Source organism: Amblyraja radiata, chromosome 11 (assembly GCF_010909765.2).
Source record: "Amblyraja radiata isolate CabotCenter1 chromosome 11, sAmbRad1.1.pri, whole genome shotgun sequence".
NCBI classification, from domain to species: Eukaryota; Metazoa; Chordata; class Chondrichthyes; order Rajiformes; family Rajidae; genus Amblyraja; species Amblyraja radiata.
In genome coordinates, this window is record NC_045966.1 from 8,291,905 (window position 1) to 8,313,257 (window position 21,353).

At 45.5% G+C, this 21,353-nt stretch overlaps 1 protein-coding gene across 1 annotated transcript in view; it reads left to right on the plus strand.

Annotated features, from left to right (window-relative positions):
* LOC116978251 (solute carrier family 22 member 5-like) overlaps positions 1 to 12,631 on the plus strand; it is a 65,849-nt gene extending 53,218 nt beyond the window's left edge. The window contains exons 6-10 of the mRNA XM_033029252.1: positions 2,511 to 2,611; positions 4,823 to 5,037; positions 5,621 to 5,803; positions 8,752 to 8,887; positions 12,211 to 12,631. Coding sequence (XP_032885143.1) covers positions 2,511 to 2,611; positions 4,823 to 5,037; positions 5,621 to 5,803; positions 8,752 to 8,887; positions 12,211 to 12,286 — 711 coding nt within the window. The 3' untranslated portion in view covers positions 12,287 to 12,631. The remainder of the gene's footprint in view (positions 1 to 2,510; positions 2,612 to 4,822; positions 5,038 to 5,620; positions 5,804 to 8,751; positions 8,888 to 12,210) is intronic.
* Positions 12,632 to 21,353: the final 8,722 nt, after the last annotated feature.

Below are 21,353 nucleotides of genomic sequence, written 5' to 3' on the forward strand. Positions count from 1 at the left end.
GGTGTCAGGGGTTAGGGGGAAAATGCAGGAGAATAGGGTTAGGAGGGAGAGATTGATCAGCCATGATTGAATGGCTGAATAGATATCATGTGATAAGAGCAGAATTAGTCCATTCGGCCGATTATGTCTACTCTTAGACATAATCGGCCGAATGGACTAATTCTGCTTTTATCACATGATATCTATTCATAAGGTGATTACTCCTTGATATTGAGCCTTCTCTACCTTTCAGTCTGAAGAAGGGTTCCGACACAAATCGCAACCTATTCCTTTTCTCCAGATGCTGTCCGACCTGCTGTCACTCCAACGTTTTGGGTCTCTTTGGTATAAACCAGCATCTGCGGTTCTTCCCTACAGCACTGCTTGATATTGTTTTGTCTGGCAAGTCTGTCCCACTTCCTTTGTTTTTTGTTATCCACGTGTTTTCAGATGATAAGTCTTCACCAAGTTAATCGATCATTAAAAATTTAATAATGTAAACCTGACTTCACCCAAAAACAAAAGGACGTACATTTTTGACCACACTTCACTGCAAAAAAATCAGGCATGAATATCCTGACAAATATGCAGCTGTATTATAACAACTGCACAAATAGGGCAGCACGGTGGCGCAGCGATAGAGTTGTTGCCTGACAGCACCAGAGACCCGAGTTTGATCCTGACTATGGGTGCTGTCTGTACGTTCTCCCTGTGACCTGAGTGGGTTTTCTCTGGGAGCTCCGGTTTCCTCCTACACTCCAAAGACGTTTAGGTTTGCAGGGTGATTGGCTTGCTAAAATTGTAAATTATCCCTGATGTGTTGGATAGTGTTGTGTGTGGGGATCGCTGGTCGGCGCAGACTCGTTGGGCCGAAAAGCTGGTTTTCTGCGCTGCATCTCTACACTAAACAAATCTAAAGGAGATCAACATGAACTGTGTGTCGTGACCTCTCAATGGATAAAATTATTTTTGATTTTTTTATTAGCAGTAATTTGGAGATAAGATCGCATTTGCCTCGTTCCATTATAAGAGGTTCAGGTTTATTAGTGTCGGGTGCATGTAAGTACAGTGAAATGTTTTGTTTTGCCTGCTATCCAATCAAGTCAGATAATGCTATCCATAAATACAATCAAACCAAACTCAAGCACAATAGGTTGAGCAAAGATACAGAATGCAGAATGTAGTTCTCAGCGTTATAGATATACATTACATAGGATCACGCTCAGATCATTAGCAAGATTGTTTCACTAATTCTCTCTCTGATTCTTGCCATTTTCCCATGGGGTTTATCCTATAAACATTTATTAGTAGAAAACGGCTCTATTGCGTGATATTGAGAAAGGAAAAATATTGAGCTTTTGAGTTCGATTTTACTTTAGACTTTAGAGTTCCAGTGCGGAAGTAGGCCCTTTGGTCCACCTAGTCCATGCTGATGAGCGATCACCCCGTACACTAGCACTATCCTACACATTAGGGACAATTTAAAGATAACAATTAACCTACATACTTTTACGTCTTTGGAGTGTGGGAGGAAACTGGAGCACCCGGAGACAACCAATGCGGTCACAAGGAGAAATACAAACTCCATACAAACAGCGACTGTAATCAGGATCGTACCCGGGTACCAGGTGTTGTAAGGCAGCAGGTTTTGTAAACCGGCATCTGCAGTTCCTTGTATCCACATGGTGTTTAAAAATTGCACATAGTTACAAAAATTCAAACTACATTTCAGAGCACTATTTATGGAGTTTGCGCTATTAATCAAGATTTAGTTTTGGAGTTTTGCAGATTCTAATTTGACTTTAAATGTGGGTGAATATTCAGCATATTTTTATAAAGCCATTAATTTAATTGGGCTGAAATTTAGTTTTTACCAGGGCGCATTTGCTGGCAGTTTGGTGAAGAGAAACAATGCTGAGATTTTAGGAGGTTGTGCCAAGGTTTTTAAGGCACCTTTGCAATGCTTCTGCAACCTTGCTCAATCCTCTGAATACAGAGTTGTATACAGAGCTGTATGTAATACTGTATACAAGAACAAAGGATGACCTGGCATGGGTGAACAGCTGTGAGGTGGGCGGGTGGTTGTGAACAAAGGACCTGGCGTCAGATACTTTGTAACTTTGTGCCCTTCATGTGGCGTCTATTTGCAAACCTTGGGTGTGCAAAACAAAGAATATCAGACTTGTCACATGTGACAATAAAATATCATTCATTCAATCACTCATTCATTCATTTCTTCATTCATTCATTCATTCATTCATTCATTCATTCATTCATTCATTCATTCATTCATTCATTCATTCAATCATTCATTCATTCATTCATTCATTCATTCACTCACTCACTCACTCATTCATTCATTCATTCATTCATTCATTCATACATTCATTCATTCACAAGCTCAGAGAACAAACTGTGAATAATCCGTTTCTGGACCATCCCATGCCCAATATGAATCAGGAGATGTGAATAATAAAACTGACACTTTCCGCTGAGCTGATGCAATGTTGAATCCTCTGTTTTTCTTCCAGCTTGAAAATATACAGAATAAACAAGTAAAATCTGTTCCAGTTACTCAATTGATAAAATCTCGCAATATCCTAGTCATCACAGTCATTAGCGCACTCATATGGTAAGTATGAGATTCAAGAAGAATATTCAGACGTGTTTATTAAAAAATATCTGTGAGGAATATGTTTTTTTATCGGCACTGTGGCTGGGCGATACCTCACAGCATCAGAGTCCCGGGTTCGAATCTGACAACAGTTGCTGTCTGTACAGTGTGCGTTCTCCCTGTAACCGTGTGGGATTCCTCCAGGTGCTCTGGTTTATCCCACATTCCAAAGATTGCCGGTTTGTAGGTTAATTGGCCTCTGTAAATTTGTAAATTGTCTCTAATGTGTAGGATGCAAAGCTCGCATAACAGAATTAATGCACGGGTAATTATTGGTCGACTAGGACTTTTTTTTTAACCAAAAATAATTGTAATCAATTATTTACAAAAGTGCTATTTACCATACAAAACAATACAAACTAACCCACCACTATAAACAAAATAAAGCAAATATTCTTAAATATTAAATCACAAATTCCCCATCCTTATTGTGGATCCATTCCATCCCCCGCAGTCCCGGAAATCCCGCATGGCACCCGTGGATAGCGTAGTCCCTTTCTATCCGGGCGTGGACATAACCCCGGAGAAGGGGAAGGCAGCCGGCTCAGACAGAGTCCTCTTCTGCCTGGCGCCATGACTCGCAGATAGCCAGCTTGGCCAGGCCAAGGAGCGACCCAACCAGGACATCTTCGGCCCTACCATCTCCCCTACGCGCAGGGTGTCCAAAGATGAGGATGGTGGGTGTGAAATGCAGCCAGAAGGCAAGGAGCAGCCCCTTTAGATATTGGAACAGGGGCTGCAACCTCACACACTCCATGTATACGTGGAACACTCTTCCAGCCCGCAAAAATGGCAGGCGGCTGGCGAGTCTGTGAACCCCGAGAAAAACAGGTTGCAAGGGACTCCTCGGTGCAGTACCCTCCATCCCACGTCCCCGATGTAGAGGGGCAGAATCCATGCATGGAGGGACCCCCATTGTGGGGCTCGAAAAGAACTTGGGCTGAAGGTCCTGTTTCCATACTGCATCTCTAAACTGGTAACTCAAATTTCACAATAAACTAACCTTGAAACCCTTGAAACTAAACTAAACTACACTAATCTCTACATATTTTCCACTGACCGGGAAATACAGCATGGAAACAGGACCTTCCGCCCACCAAATCCATGCTGACCATCAATCACCTGTTCACACTAGTTCTGTATTATCCAATTTCTCATCCACTCCCTACATACTAGGGGCAATGTACAGAGGCCAATTAACCTACAAACTATAAACTGTGCGGGGACCTCTGATGTTTGTGATGGATATAAACGTAGATGGGTTGGTGAGTAATTTTACCGATGGCACCAAAATTGGAGAAGTTGCAGACTGTGAGAAAGGATGGCAGAGATATAATGGATATAGATCAATTGCACAAATTGGAAGAGAAATGGCAGTTGGAGTTTACCCCGAGAGACTGCAAGGTGTTGCATTTGTGAGGTTGAGAGTAAGGCAAAAGTATACAGTTAATAGCAAGACCCCTAACAACATTTATATACAGAGGAATCCTGGAGTTCAAGTTCATAGCTCAGTGAAGATGGCAGCACAAGTAGATAGGGTGGTAAAGATGGCGTATGATGTAGCTTGCCTTCATTGTGAGGGAATTTGAGCACAAGTCAGGGTCATGATACAGCTCTATAGGACTTTGGTTAGGCCAATGTCTATAGAGCATTTGGATATGGATCACACACAGTAGATGAGATCAGTTTAACTTGGCATCATGTTCGGCACAAACATTGTGGGCTGAAGGGCCCATTCCTGTGCTGTACTGTACTGTTCTATGTTAAAACAAGGCTGCAAAGGCCACACGTGTTCAGGTTCTACAAATGACCTGAAATCAAATGGAAGAAGAAATCTAAGAAATGAGACCGAAGATAGACACAAAGTGCTGAAGTAACTCAGCGGGTCAGACACCATCTCTGGAGAAAAGGAATAGGTGACGTTCTGTGTCGAGACCATTCTTCAGACTGAGAGTCAGGGGAAGGGAAAACGAGAAATATAGATGATGATGTAGAGAGATATGAATGAAAGATATGCAAAGAAGTAACAATGACAAAAGGAAACATTGTTGGCTGGGGGCTAGGTGAAAATTAGCACAGACAATGAGATTCTAGAAGCCAACAAAGAGGCTGGGAGAACATTAAAAACAAATGTGTTTTACAAGAAGTATTTTGACTTGTATTTTACAGGATGATTTTATCAATTGGATACTTTGGTCTGTCTCTGAACGTCCCCAATCTTCATGGCAACGACTATCTGAATTGTTTCCTCTTTGGTGCCATTGAGATTCCGAGTTATATCGCATCCTGGCTTCTCCTCCGGAAATGTCCACGCAGGCTCAGCCATGCAGGCATTCTTGTTCTGAGTGGAGGTGTTCTGCTCTTCATGAACCTCATACCATCAAGTAAGTTTTACACTGCTTCTGTAGTGATCCTAGAGTGACAATCGTGAACAAGCCTGTGGAAACAGGGCCTACGTGTCCCCCCCCCCCCCCTCCCCCCCCCCCCCCCCCCTCCCCCCCCCCCCCCCCGAGTCCATGCCACACAGCAATCATCCTGTACACTAAAACTATCTTACACACTAGGGACAATTTACAGTTTTATAAAAGCCTATAAATCTGTACCTTTGGAGTGTGGGAGGTGATTATTAGCGTGCTAGCTGCAGAAACAGATCTACAATCACATACTACACTCGCTCCACACTTTCAAATCTCTACTCCGACAGCAACACTTCTTACATTAACTATGATCTCCTTAATCTCCTCTACATTTTTCCCTTATCATGTAAAGGGAATTGTGTAAATGTAAAATGTAAAAAGGGAAAAATACATGGTAAAAGGCTCGATTGTAATCAAGTATTGTCTTTCCACTGACAGGCTAGCACACAACAAAAGCTTTTCACTACACCTATTGCCAATCAACTGAACTGGGGAAAACTGAGCTCTGTGCAGACCGATCGCATTAATAGAACTCTCTGCTTTTTTCTAGATCTTTCAATACTTTCTACAGTGCTGGTGTTAATTGGAAAAATGGGAAACGCATGGGCTTATTCCATGGTTTATGTCTACATCTCCGAACTGTATCCAACCCCATTGAGAAACACAGGTGTTGGAGTGTCTTCAATGTTTTCCAGAACTGGCAGCATTATTTCTCCTTACATTGTTTTACTTGGTAAGGCAACAATGACACCTCTTGGTTTTTAGTTTTTTTAATATAGAGATATTAAATATAATACGTAAACAGGCCCTTCGTCCGATCGAATCCGCACCGACCAGTGATCCCCATATACTAACACTATCCTACACTCACTAAGGACAATTTACAATTTTACCGAAGCCAATGAATCCTCAAACCTTTACGTCTTTGAAGTGTGGGAGCAAATCAAAGATTTCAGAGAGAGCCCAAGCAGGTCACGGCGAGAATGTACCAACTCCATACAGATAGCACCCGTGGTCAGGATCTAACTTGGGTCTCTGGCCCTGTATGGCAGCAACTCTACCGCTGCGCCACCATACTACCCTATTCTTGTTGAATATGATGATTTTTGACACTATCCCGACATAGGTCACAGGTAGATACGGTAGTAAAGAAAGCTGATTTCAAGTAACTTCAAGTAACCCTTGCTTTCCCTCTCTCTCTGTCCCTCTCCAACCCTAGTTCTCTGACTAGTTTCACTGTCCTTCTGATTTATTTTATTGATTGTATGCCTCCTTGTCCCCTTTCTCTCAGCTAGCAATGAACCATTCTACATTTCCTTATCATTGTTTGCTTTAATCTGTCGTTCTCACATTACCTTTCCATATCTCTGTCTCCCTCTCCCCTGACACTCAGTCTGAAGAAGGGTCTTGACCCGAAACATCACCCATTCCTTCTCTCCAGAGATGCTGCCAATATCGCTGAGTTACTCCAGCATTTTGTGTCTATCTTCGGTGTAAACCAGCATCTGCAGTTCCTTCCTACACATGAAGCTTTTGGTTCATTGGTCTTCTCATCAGTCACGGTACTGAGTATGGAAGCTGGGATGTTGTTACAGTTGTAAAAGCATTGCGAGGCTGTATTTGAAGTATTGTGTGCAGATTTGATCACCGTCTTGTAGGAAGAATGTTAATATGCTGGCAACAGTGCAGTGAAGATTTACGAACATGTTGTCAGAACATGAGGGCCTGAGGTATTAGGAAAGGTTGTGCAGGCTAGGACTTTATTCCTTGGAGCACAGGAGGCTGAAGGGTGATCTTATAGACATGTATAGTTATTTGTTTTGTATGCTATGCAATCCAATCAGATACATCATACATACATACATATATACATACATACATATTACATACAATCAGTTCAAACTCAAGTACAATAGATAGAGCAAAGGGAAATATGCAGTGTGCAAAATATAGTCTTCAGCCTTACAGCTTATCAGTTCCTAATACAAAGTCCAATGTTCTCAATGGGAAACAGGTGAATGGGACAGTACCCTAGCTTATGGAATATATAATTGTTAATGGTGATGTGAGCTGTTGAAACTACTTTAGAGTTGAAACATGCAATGATATTTGGTCGTATCTCAGTACTTCAGTATGTATTAAAGGAAGAGGTGATAGATTGTGAATACATACTCCCACATTATTTGAAATTCAGAACAAGAAGAAGGCATTTGATTAATATAATAAAAACAAAACAACCCATATCAGTCTGTTAATGTCCTATCATATTGCAATAATAAAGTAAGAAAGATTTTGTTTTTAATTCCCAGTATAATTTTCCAATTATTCAGTAACATTGGGTGGTGTTATATTGTGCTCATGGAAATTACTAAGTATCAAATAAATTGTAGTCCAGTGTAGGAGCAAATGGAAAGGCCAAGCGTAGTTGGTGTTCAAAGTAACGGGCGATTTATTAAAACTGGTGCGCACCAGGAGACGAGTCAAGGCTGAACTCCTGAGCACGACTTTGGAACAGCTTCTATATTCTCAGCTGACCAGCTTACACAGAAACTTGGTTAACAGCAAAACTAGGTCCTAATACAGAATGGAGGTTAAAGAAAGACAATGAGGTAACAAACTTCTTCTTCTTTCGTGTGGCGTGCACAGCCTAAAGTTGTTGGACAACTTGTTCTATTTGATCTTCCGTTTGTGCACGTCGAGTTGATTGCATTAGTCGAAACAGGGCGGACCACGTGAAGGTTGCAATCTTCCACCCCGGTAACAAACTGGGTCTTGATTACAGAATAAAATGATTATCCGCAAGTCTAACTTAGTTGAGAGTAGATCCAATTGTCTGTTACAACGATGGGTGCATGCTATAACATTTAAGAATAAGGGGCAAGCCATTTAGAACGGAGACGAGGAAACACTTTTTCTCACAAAGAGTTGTGAGTCTGTGGAATTCTCTGCCTCAGAGGGCAGTGGAGGCCGGTTCTCTGGATACATTCAAGAGAGAGCTAGATAGGGCTCTTAAAGATAGCGGAGTCAGGGGATGTGGGGAGAAGGCTGGAACGGGGTACTGATTGGGGATGATCAGCCATGATCACATTGAATGGCAGTGCTGGCTCGAAGGGCCGAATGGCCTATTCCTGCAACTATTGTCTATTGTATCATCAACAAAGTTCTGAAAACTTGGATGTCATCACTGCTGCATTCCATGTCTCTACTTTTAGGCTTTGTCTGTGGTTCCCTGTCACCACATTAGCACAATCCACATCACTATTTACTAGTTATTAGCCCTCAATAATCTTTGCCCTGCAACATACAGTCTCAAGCAGGTGATCAATCGTATATTGTCTGAATCATGTATTGTCTTCATTATGTATTGTCTTAATCATGTATATAGTCTTTCCGCTGACTGGTTAGCACGCAACAAAAGCTTTTCACTGTACTTCGATACACATGACAGTAAACTAAACTCACTCAAAAAATATTTCCCATCTCCTCGCCAAGAAGAGATATCACAGTAACCAGAACACGAACAGTGAAATTAGCCCACACCTGAAATTGAAAATGACTTGAATATACATTTTGTGAAATACATTTGATTTCACATTGGTGTCTGTTGGATGAAATATTTTGGCTTTTTATATCAATTTGTTGATTTTCACTTGTAGGTAAATGTATGCTTTCTTTTCGCAGGTAGTTATCAAGAGATCCTGCCGTTTATTGTGATGGGGGTGTTGATGGTGTTCTCAGGAATTGTGGTCTTGTTTCTGCCAGAAACGTTCAATATTCCTCTTCCAGATACAATTGACCAAATGCAAAAAGTTAAATGGTAAGTCACGTGGTCTTTTTCATTCTCTCCCTTTCTTAAAAGAAACTTCTGCCGTAAATGACAGTAGCTGCAGTGTAGCATATCAAGTTTGTTTATGGGAGGACTGAATTCCAAGTTGACACACTGGACTAGCTCCATTTGCCTGCATTTGCCTCATAGTCCTCAAACCCCTTCCTATCCCATCTGTAATGTATTTCAGTTTTCATCATGCTTTCATCAGTTTTAAATGTTACTAGACAAAGTGTAGACCCGTTGGGTCTGTTTCCCCAACAGCGTTTGCGGCGGGGGGGTGAGAAGAGGGGAGGGAGGGGAGAGGAGGAGGAGGAGGAAACGGGATAGATTTGGGAGGGAAAGGAGAGCGGGGTAGGGGGTGAGAGATGGGGAGAGAGATGTGGGGGAGGGGGGATGGGGAGGGAGGGGAGGAGGGAGGGATGGGGAGAGGGGTGGGGGGAGAGAGGGGAAAGAGTGGGGAGAGAGGAGGGGAAGGGGAGAGAAGTGGTAGAGTGGGGAGGGAGGAGGAGAGGGGTAGCGGGAGTGATGGAAGAGGGACAGAGGGATAGGGCGAAGGGGGTGGGGGGAGAGAGGGAAGGTGGTGGGGTAGAGAGGGAAGGGGGTGGGGGAGAGAGGGATGGGAGAGGGGTGAGGAGAGGGGGAGGAGAGAGTGGGAGAGAAGTGGAAGAGTGGGGAGGGAGGGGTAGAGGGGTAGCGGGAGTGGTAGAAGAGGGACGGGGGAGTGGTGGAAGAGGGACAGACGGGAAGGGGTGGGGGAGAGAGGGGAAGGGAGCAGAAGAGAGAGGGGTGGGTGAGGGAGAGGCGTCGGGTAAGGGGATAGAAGTGGAAGAGTGGGGAGGGAGGGGTAGGGGGAGTGGTGATAGAGGGACAGAGGGGTAGGGGTAAGGGGGTGGTGATAGAGAGGGATGGGTGGGAGAGGGAGAGGGGTGAAGAGAGGGAAACATAGAAATTAAGTGCAGGAGTAGGCCATTCGGCCCTTCTAGCCTGCACCACCATTCAATATGATCGTGGCTGATCATCCAACTCAGTATCCTGTACCTGCCTTCTCTCCTTACCCCCTGATCCCTTTAGCCATAAGGGCCACATCTAACTCCCTCTTATTATAGCCAATGAACTGACCTCAAATACCTTCTGTGGCAGAGAATTCCAGAGATTTACCACTCTCTGTGTGAAAAATGTTTTCCTCATCTCAGTACTAAAGGATTTCCCCCTTATCCTTAAACTGTGACCCCTTGTTCTGGTCTTCCCCAACATCCGGAACAATCTTCCTGCATCTAGCCAGTCCAACCCCTTAAGAATTTTATACGTTTCTATAAGAATCTTCTAAAATCTAGCGAGTACAAGGCGAGTCTATCCAGTCTTTCTTCATATGAAAATCCTGACATTCCAGGAATCAGTCTGGTGAACCTTCTCTGTACTCCCTCTATGGCAACAATGTATTTGAGCATTGGGCATTGTGACATCACACAATGGAACGTTCACCAGGGGCTGGGGCTCCTGCAAAGGCATATGTAAATGAATCCATTCCGATTGGACATATGTGAGCATCGGGCAAAGGGGTGAGATTTAATAAGTTATTCTTCTTCTCACTCCTTTTCGAGCTTGTACAGACAGAGTTGGACATTGGAACTTTGATTTTGTTCTTCTCATTGCTTTGTAAATATTGATTGTAATGTCCAATTGTTTGATAATTTCGATTTTGTTAATATTAATGTCTTTAATGTCTTTACTTGTTCGGAATAAATAAATAAATAAATAAATAAATAAACACGATGGAACGTTCACCAGGGGCTGAGGCTGGGGCTGATTCTATGGGTGAGAAGCCAGTTTATTTTTGAAATATTGGGGGGGGGGGGGGGAAGGATTTGATTAAAAACGTGTACTTAAACACGACAAAATGTAATGAGGAGCGGATACTTAGAAAGAAAAGTGAAATCTCTACCGAAATGGAAAAGATGTCGGCGATTCTGCGTCTGGTTTCGGAGTTGCAGTGAATCAATGGAAGAAATGCAGCCGGAAGCCGTACATGTAAATGGTTCCATTCCGATTGGACATCTGCGAGCATTGGGCATTGTGATTGGCCATCTGTGAGCATTGGGCATTGTGACATCACACGATGGAAACGAATCAAAAGGCAGAAAGGCAGCCGGACGGACGGCAGGCGACAGGCACAGACTTTTATATAATAGATAGATAACAGATGAGGCAGGTACTATCGCAATGTTTAAGAAACATTTGGACAGGTACATGGAAAGTGTGGAAACAGGCTCTACGGCTCAACTTGCCCACATTGACAAAAATGTCCTATCTACATGAGCCACATCAACCTGCATTTGGCCCATATCCCTCTAAATCTGTCCTATCCATGTTCCGAAGACAGACACAAAATCTGGAATAACTCAGTGGGTCAGGCAGCATCCCTGGAGAAAAGGAATAGGTGATGTAACTTTTTTAACTTTTTTTAGCTATTTGATTGTATAATTCTCTCAAGTAATGCACGGGATGGTTTGTCAAAAACCTGCGTGCAGGGACCCCACATGCTAGCAATCTGTGTCACAACCGCCGTGTGGGCGGCCCGGCTCCCGGCTGGAAGGTGCTCCCGTGAGGACGGCCCGGCTCCCGGTTGGAAGGCGCTCCCGTGGGAGCGGCCCGGTGCGGGGCTGAGACGCTCCCATGAGGGCGGCCCGGTGCGGGGCGGAGACGGTGCTCCGGTGGCTGAGGCGGCGTTCTGGTGGCGGCGACCTGAATCCGGGGCTCGGCCGCGGGCCAGTGGATGACATTGTCGGGAGCTCGCGGGTCACAGGTTGAAGCCTGTTTTCCGGAGCTCCCGTGGCAACAACTGCGTCCACTGGACCGGAGGGCGGCAGCTTCGACCACCCCCGGGCTGCGGAGCTTGAACCGCGGGACTGACTTACCATCGCCCGGTGGGGTATCGCCTCAGCGCAGATGGACAAGAGGAGGGAAGAGACAGCAACCCTAAGACTTTTGCCTCCATCACAGTGAGGAGGTGCTTGTTGAACTCACTGTGGTGGATGTTAATTTGTGTTTATTGTGTGTTGTTTAATATTACATGTATGGCTGCAGGCAACGACATTTCGTTCAGACCGAAATGTCTGAATGACAAATAAAGGATTCAATTCAATTCAACAATGCATTGTTGCAAACACACAGCCCATGATGATAAACTCTAGCACTGAACTTTGTTGAATTAAAAATAGCTTGACTTGAAATAAATGATACATTTGTAGAGTGTTACAAGAAAATGATTCAGTATGTGTCCATGGTTCATGGCTTATTTTCTTCATATACAGGTGCAAGGGTTCTCCCTCTGATTTAACTCAAACCAGAGAAAACAATGTGGTGATTTTAAAAGAGGAAATGCTTTGAGCACAGATCTTCACCAGCAGCCAAGCGACTGAGGAATTCATTGCCGTTTGGGTCAGGCTCCAACTCTTCAGGAGTGGCAACTCCAAAAGTGGCAACTTCTTCTGTTGATCCAGAAAGAAACTGATGCCTGGAGATCACAGTGAAATGATCAGATCTCCTGCATGGAATAGGATTTGAAGTTTCTACCAAAGTTTCACAAAACCAAATTACTGGACCTTTTCTCTAACATATTGTTTTAAAAAAAGACATGCACTTTTTATGTCTTTCTTTCATCCGATTGCATTATATTCCTTGGATATTTTCCTCTTTGTAGAGCAATTTATTAAATGCTATGAACCAATCCTTGACATCTACCCAGTGCTTTGGTTTCCTACAGTCAATGCTTTCTGTGATCAACTCTTGTTTCTGTTTCATTCCTCCTGTTTTGGTTCAAACTCCTCTCCTGCTTTAAAGTTTGAAACTTAAAGTCATTATATTAGGTGCCTTCTTTCAATTATCCATTTATTGATTGTGGAACTTGTTGGCATTAGATCAAAGAAGTATAGTACTGAAACAGGCCCTTCAGCCCACAACCTCCATTGCAAACATGATACCAATTTAAACTAATCTCTTCTGCCTGCACGTGATCCGTAACCCTCCATTAACTGCATATGCATGTGCCTATCTAAAAGCCTCTTAAATGCCACTATCCTCTCTGCCCACACAACTACCCTCAGCAGCGAATAGGAGTCCGACATAGGTGCCTGTCCTATCCAGGTGTTCTAGGGATGAGTGCAGGGCTAGGGCAATGGCATAATCCGTGGACCTGTTGTGGCAATAGGCGAACTGCAGTGGGTCAAGACCGCTGGGTAGACTGGATTTAATTAGTTCCATAAATAGCCTCTCAAAACATTTTGTGATGTTAGATGTCAAAGACACTGGATGGTAGTCGTTTAAGCATGAAGTCTTGGTTTTCATCGGCACTGGAATGGAATTACATGCTTGATTTTTTCATAATGGATATCAAGAGACACTTTATGAGAGTCAGATGGTGAACCAAAATACAATCTCTTCTGTTTTCTTTGTGTTAATCTCAAGAGCATTATTATCATTCCACTCAACCAGTTTGTTCACGCCGAGTTGGTGCAGCCCAGGGTTGTCTGAGTTATTTAACAGAGATAATAGAACTGTATCATCTGTGTACTTTAGAATATATTGATTCGGTGTATCTGTATGACAATCATCAGTGTAAAAGGTAAAAAGCATATCTGAACTCACACAACCGCAGGGGGCCCCGACATTGGTTGTGATGGCAGATGAAAGGGTTTTATTCCCCTTTACAATCTGAACTCTGTTAGTGAGAAAGGAAGCATGCCAATGATAGGGATTCAGTTGCTGCCGGACGATTTTTGACACCAAAATGTCTGCTTGTATTGTGTTGAAAGCTGAAATCTAGAAAGAGGGCTCTTACATAGGTGTTGAGTTTGTTTAAATGTTTGGAAATAGACAATAGGTGCAGGAGCAGGCCATTTGGCCCTTCGAACCAGCACCGCCATTCAATGTGATCATGGCTGATCATCCACAATCAGTACCCCGTTCCTGCCTTCTCCCCATATCCCCTGGCTCCGCTATTTTAAGAGCCCTATCAAGCTCTCTCTTGAAAGCATCCAGAGAACCTGCCTCCACCGCCTTCTGAGGCAGAGAATTCCACAGAAATAATATGAACTAAGGAGGCAACAGCATCTTCTGTGCCACAGCCCTGCTTATCGGCAAATTGATATGGATCGAGTTTATTGTTTGTTGTACTGATGAAATGTCGGAGCAAAATTCTTTCTAGAGATTTCATAATCATCGAGGTAAGGGCTATGGGTCAGAAATCCTTATGTTCTTTCAGACATGGAATCTTGGGCAAAGGTTTTATATGCGAGGTTTTCCATGACAGAGGGACAGTGTGTGTGTCCACAGAGGCCTGAAAGATTTGTTGCCACACTGGAGCCCGCTGTGTTGCAAAGTTCCTCAAGAGAAAAGCGCTGTATCCATCCGGCCCAGCAGCTTACTTTGTATTTGTACGCTGAAATGTTTTCCTGACATCTTCTACAGTGATGACAATTCTGTCGGAGACAGCAGGTATAACAGATATAAGAATGTCGGTGCACTTGGTAGAATTATCTATAGATTCAAATCTGGCAAAAAAAAGTGTTGAGTTCGTTGGAAAGAGAAAGTTTGTTATCTGTCAGAATAGATTTAGATGGGGTTGACATTCCTGCCATAGATTTCAATGTATCCCACACCTTTTTAGAGTCATTGGCCTAAAAGCATCTTCTAGATGTTGTCTGTGTGCCAATCTTGCTTCCCAATCTTATTTTCTGTTCTTTTTCTGTCTGTGCTCCAGAATCTTTGTTTTTGAAGGCCACTTTCCTTGTATTTATAACTTTTTTTTATGTCCTTAGTTACATATAGTAGTAATAGTAATATATTTTATTGTCATTGCACATCAGTGCAACGAGATTTAGTATGCAGCTTCCAACCGATGTAAATGAAAAGTAAAATAAATAAATAAGCTGTGTGACGTGACCATCCGAGGGAGACAGTCCAGGGGGGATGGGGGGCACTCAGCAGGGCTGGTTCAGAGCCGCTATAGCTCTGAGAATAAAGCTGTTTCTGAGTCTGGAGGTTCGGGCGTAGAAGTCGTTGTAATGTCTGCCGGAGGGAAGTAGTTCGAACAGTCCGTTACAAGGGTGTGATGAGTCTTTATGGATGCTGATGGCCTTCCTGAGGCACCATGTGTGGTAGATGCCCTCCAAGGCTGGTAGCTGTGTCCCAATAATTCTCTGCTCTCTGTGGACGACGCGCTGAAGAGCTCTCCTCTCCGCCTCTGTGCAGCTGAGATACCACACAGAGATGCCCTACGTTAATGTGCTCTCTGTGGTGCAGCGGTAGAACATTGTCAGCAGCTGTTGGGGCAGACCAATCTTTTTTAATGTCCTCTGGAAGAACAGTCGTTGCTGTGCCTTCTTGACCAGCGCAGCGGTGTTGGTGGACCATGTGAGGTCCTCGGAAATGTGAGTGCCCAGAAACTTAAAGCTGGACACTCTTTCCACACTTTCCCCGTAAATGGAGATTGGGGCGTATTCTCCATTATGGGACCTCCTGAAGTCAATAATCAGCTCCTTGGTCTTGGAGGTGTTTAGTGACAAGTTGTTACGTGCGCACCAGTCCGCCAGGTTCTGCACCTCCGCTCTGTATTTTGTTTCATCACCGTTGGTGATCAGTCCAATCACTGTTGTGTCGTCTGCAAACTTCACGATGGTGTTGGTGTCGAATGCAGGAACACAGTCGTGAGTGAAGAGGGAGTAGAGCATGGGGCTTAGTACACAGCCCTGTGGTGTGCCGGTGCTCAGGGTGATAGTGGAGGACAGGAGCGGGCCCAGTCTCACTGCCTGCGGTCGCTCCGTCAGAAAGTTCAGGATCCAATCGCATATCGGCGAGCTGAGGCCTAGCTGGTGGAGTTTGGTGGTGAGCTTGGTGGGGATGACCGTATTGAATGCAGAGCTATAGTCAATGAAGAGCATCCTCACGTACGTGCCCTGTCTGTCCAGGTGAGTCAGGACAGTGTGAACAGCCAGAGAGATGGCATCCTCTGTTGATCTATTTGCCCTGTATGCAAATTAATGAGAGTCCAGTGAGGCAGGGATGCTGGATTTGATGTGGGAGAGCCTTTCGAAGCAGTTCATTGGGATTGGAGTTAGGGCAACCGGGCGGTAGTCGTTCAGGTTGGTGACTTTAGACTTTTTCGGCACCGGCACTATGGTGGCTGTTTTCAGGCACTTTGGGACCGTTGCCAGAGATAGAGACAGATTGAAGATTCTCATGAATACCTCCGCCAGCTGTGCAGCACAGTCCTTTAGTACCCTTCCCTGGACTCCATCCGGGCCTGCAGCCTTGCGTGGATTGATCCTACGCAGAGCGCACTGTACCTCCTGAGTGCTCAGTGTTAAGGCCTGTCCCTCCGCCATGGCCGGGGTTATTCCACTCCTGGTGGTGTTGCCAATTTCGAAGCGGGCAAAGAAGGTGTTTAGTTCGTTGGCCAGTGTGATATCACCGTGGGGGCAGGTGGGGCTGCTCTTGTAGTCAGTGATGTCCCTGACACCCTGCCACATGCTTCTGGTGTCCGCGGTATTGAAGTGGTATTCCACGCTTTGCCTGTGGATGTCTTTGGCCTTTTTTATGCCTTTGTTCAGGTTCGACCTGGCCGCACTGTAGGGAGAAGTGTCCCTGGATTTAAAGGCATTGTTGCGTGCCCTTAGCAGATTCTGAACCTCCTTGTTCATCCAGGGTTTCCGGTTTGGGAACATCTTTATTTGCTTGTCCACTGTGACAGTCACCACACAGCAGTTGATGTAGGAGAGCACAGTGGATGTGTACTCCTCCAAGTCTACCTCTGTACCACTGGTTGGCTGTTGTGCAAACGGGTCCCAGTCGGTGCGATCAAAGCAGTCCTGGAGTTGTAGGGTGGCGTCCTCGGGCCATATTTTGACCGTCCTTATTGCAGGTTTGGTCTTGCAGGCAGTAGAAACAGTGAGAGGTGATCGGATTGTCCCAGGGAAGGGCAGGGGAGAGCGCTGTAAGCATCCTTGATGTTGGTGTACACTTTATCCAGTGTGTTTGAGCCCCTGGTAGGGCATTGCACATGCTGGTGGAATTTGCGGAATGCAGCTCATAGGTCGACCTGATTAAAGTCCCCTGCAACAATGAAGGCACCGTCGGGGTGAGCATCCTGCTGCTTACTGATGACCGAGTGCAGCTGTGCTAGCGCTAGGTTGGTAGCCTGTGGTGGGATGTATATGGCCATGATGATAACCACTGTAAACTCCCGAGGCAGGTAAAACGGCGTACATTTAAGCAGTAGGTATTCCAGGTCTGGGCAACAGTAGCTCTCTACTGCTGTGTGGTTGCTGCACCAGTCTTTGTAGATGCAGAGCCCGCCACCCTTGCTCTTACCTGAGTCCTTTGTTCTATCAGCACGTTGCAGTGACCGGTTGGTCCACAGCCCCATCGGGAACCAGCGCGCTGAGCCAGGTCTCTGTGAAGATCAGCACACAGCAGTCTTTCAGGGATCGCTGGGTGTTGATCCAGAGCCTTACCTCATCCAGCTTGTTGGTGAGTGACCGGACATTCGCGAGAAAGACGCTTGGGAGCGATGGTCTTTGTGGAGCCCTCCGTAGCCTGTCCTGCACCCCCGCCCACTTTCCACGTTTCTGCTTTCGCTCCCGGCGCTTGCTCCGTCTCCTACCCTCCGGAGTGGTGATCCGGGGGCTGTTCTGCCCAGCTCCATCGGGATTTTGGTGAGGGTGCTGTAGTACTCACAAGCCAGTTTCTCGCAGCCACGTCCGATATTGAGTAGTTCCGTGCGGCTCCATGTGCGACCTGTCGGGATTACGATGTGGGTCGTGGATTTCCTCGTCCTGGGGGTGAGTTTCTTACTATGGTTTCTGGGGTTTCTAGGGGTTCTCGGGGTTCTGAGGTTTTTAAATACCTTATTTTCACAGCCGCGTTCGGTACCGGGCTGCTCCGAATTGACTCGGACTTGGGAGCGCAAAGCCGCTGCGTCTGAACGCAGTCTGAATGATTTATTGTTGGGACAGATTTTAATCTCCTTAGTTGGAACAACCACGTGTACAAAAAAATCAATATAATCGTTTGTAGCTATAGTTATTTCATCTAGTGAACCCCCCTGAAAATATTCCCAGTCTGTCAATTCAAAACAGGCTTTAGTTGTTCCCTATGTTCATTTGTCCATGTCCTTATCACTTTCTATTCTGGTTTACATCTCTTAAGTTTGGTCCTATACACTGGAATCATGTGCACAACATTATGATCAGAATTCAATATGGGTGGCTTACACTTGGATGCACAAGCGCCTTTTACATTTACAAAACATTTGTCCAAGATATTGTCTTTTCTGGTTTTGTCTTTGATGTACTGTTCGAATCCAGGTATCACAGTCTTCAAACGACATCGATTCAAATTCCCAAGCACTATTGCCGGTATGTCGGGGTAGTTGAGTTGTAGTTCATGAACGCAGTCCGCGATTGTCCCGGCTGCTAATGATGCTTTGCCGCTGGGAGGCACGTATACAACAAACAGCAAAATGCACCCACATTCGAGGCAAATAGAAAGGTCTTAACAACATGCCGAGAATTTCTACATTGGGGTCACAGATCTTATATTTTACTGAGTGGGCACGGCACCAAAGATCCTTTATGGTTACACAAGTGCCGCCTGCGTCCCTGTCTGCGTGCACTAAGGTGAATCCCGGCACTTCAAAGAGAGAATTGAGAATCCTTGATGATTTTGCGGAGATCATAGCGGGCCTTGTTGTACCGCTCGGGTCGTTTGACTTGTATGCAGTGGACCTGGGCTTAAGTCGTGAATGTACATCACGGTTCATCCATGGTTTCCGGTTGGGGAACACTCGGATTGCCTTCGTCGGAAAACAGTCTTCCACGCACTTGCTGATGAAATCAGTCACAGCAGTGGTGTACTCATTCAGGTTAGCTGCAGAATCCCTGAATATGGACCAGTCCCCGACTCAAAGCAGTCGCATAAGATGCCATCCGTGTCCGTTGACCAGCATTTCACCAGATTCAACGGGCCAAATGTTCATCTTCTGTATCTTGTGAAAACACGAGAAACAATGCCCAACATGTGCCGACACTTGGCTTAGTTTAGTTTCGTTAAGTGATATTTTATTTATTTTACTTTGCGCATTCATACACAACTTTTTCTTCGGTATTCGCGTCCCCTCTCACACTGCTCACTATTGGCTCGGACCTTACTCTCTTATCCCTTCTCGAACTTTCCTTCTCATTAATTCGGGAGTCTTTTGCAACTTTTCCTGTACTCACTTCCCCTTTAACTCCATCTTTATACTCACAATTTGTCAATCCCTCCCCCTCCACTTCCGGGGGGGGGGGGGGTAATTTGGAGAGCATGCTTGTGAGTTTGGCCGGGTTATATGGGGCGCCAGGCCTAGGGTTGTCAACTTTCTCATTCCCAAATCAGGGACAAAAGGACAAAATAAGGGACAAATTCCTGACAGCAATTCGTTGACCGATTCAGCCGTGGCTGGGCGAATGAGGAGTTGGCCCGGGTGCTGGACTGCACACAAAGCCCAGCCGGCGGGCCAGCTGAAGAGTTTTGGCCCGGGCAACGTAGCCCGCAAAGTCCAGTCCCCCATCCAACTCATGAACCGATGATCGGCCATGAGGAAGGGTGGTGGTGTCGGTGGTAAGCGAAGGTCCGACAGCTGGCTGGGCTGCCGACCGACGGGGCCACGGACGAGGCACTGCTGCTGCACTCCAACGACATACAGGCTTATTGGTTAATTGTCTTCGGTAAAGATTGAAAATTGTCGAATGGAATAGTGCCAGTGTACGGGGTGACCACTGGTTGGCCTGGGCTCAGTGCGCTGAAGGGCCTGATTCCACACTGTATCTCTAAACTCTGAACACAAAAAATGCTATTGTCATCAAAGGTGAGGTTTATATAATCCACTGCTCTGTGTTCACATGTTCACAAGTTCACGTTATAGGAATAGAATTAGGCCCTTCAGCCCATCGAATCAACTCCGCCATTCAATCATGGCTGATCTCTGCCTCCTAATCGCATTTTCCTGCCTTCTTCCAATAACCTTTGACACCCATTCTTGAGGAAATATTATATAAATAGAACCGCTTGGATAGTGACTTTTATATAAGCTAGGTAGTTTGCAGGGGAAAAGCTTAAGGTTTTCATAGCGAAATAAAGTGCAAACAGACACATACATACAGACAAAGATGAATCAAATCATGGAGGCCTGAACCTGAACCTGTTTAGCTTAGGTTTATTGCCCAGGCAATTATAGCACTGGAGGAAATTGTATTTGGTATGATTGTAGGTAGATCGCTGGGGGGGCAACTGAAGGGCGGTATCCCCCTTACCGTACCCTCTTCCCCCACATAAAGACATAAAAAAAGCCCCACAAAAAAATGCACTTCAAACATAACAATAAAAGTTAGAATATAGATAGAAACAAGACATTTAAAGATAGATAGACAGACAGAATGAATGACTGGCCATTAACCCATCTAGTAAAAATTATCCTGCTTTTTTGGATATAAAAAAAGGCCCAGGAGCCGTTACAGAGGGAGGAGCGACCTTCGTGTGGTGAGTTAAAAAACCCATCGCGGGGCTTGTCTCAACAGAGGCCCAGGAGCCGTTACAGAGGGAGGAGCGACCTTCGTGTGGTGAGTTAAAAAACCCATCGCGGGGCTTGTCTCAACAGAGGCCCAGGAGCCGTTACAGAGGGAGGAGCGACCTTCGTGTGGTGAGTTAAAAAACCCATCGCGGGGCTTGTCTCAACAGAGGCCCGGGAGCCGTTACAGAGGGAGGAGCGATCTTCGTGTGGTGAGTTAAAAAAAACCATCGCGGGGCTTGTCTCAACAGAGGCCCAGGAGCCGTTACAGAGGGAGGAGCGATCAAAATCTGCAACGTTCCATTCGCAGATCACACTTCAAATTAAGGGGGCTGGTGGAAGCCTCTGATTGGTCGAACGGACTAGAGGAAGCAGCTGATTGGCTTGTATCCCGGGTAAGGCTTTATTGTATTCGGATAAAGGGGAGAATGAGGGCCAGGGCAGTTTACTGTTCTGGATGTCAGATGTGGGAGGTCATGGAGTCTGAGTGTCCTCCAGACGTCCACATCTGCGCCAGGTGTGTCGAGATGGGGCTCCTAAGGGACCGTGTTAGGAACCTGGAACAGCAACTCGATGACCTCTGTCTGCTCAGGGAGAGCGAGGAGGTCATAGATAGGAGTTACAGGGAGGTGGTCACTCCAAGACCACGGGAGACAGAAAAGTGGGTCACAGTTAGGAAGGGCAACGGGCAGAGGCAGGGACTGGTGAGTACCCCGGTGGCTGTACACCTTGAAAATAAGTACTCATGTTTGAGTAAGGGTGGGGGAGACAGCCTACCTGGGGGCAGCGACAGCGGCCGGGCCTCTGGCATAAAGACCGGTCCTGTTGCTCAGAAGAGCAAGGAAAAGAAGA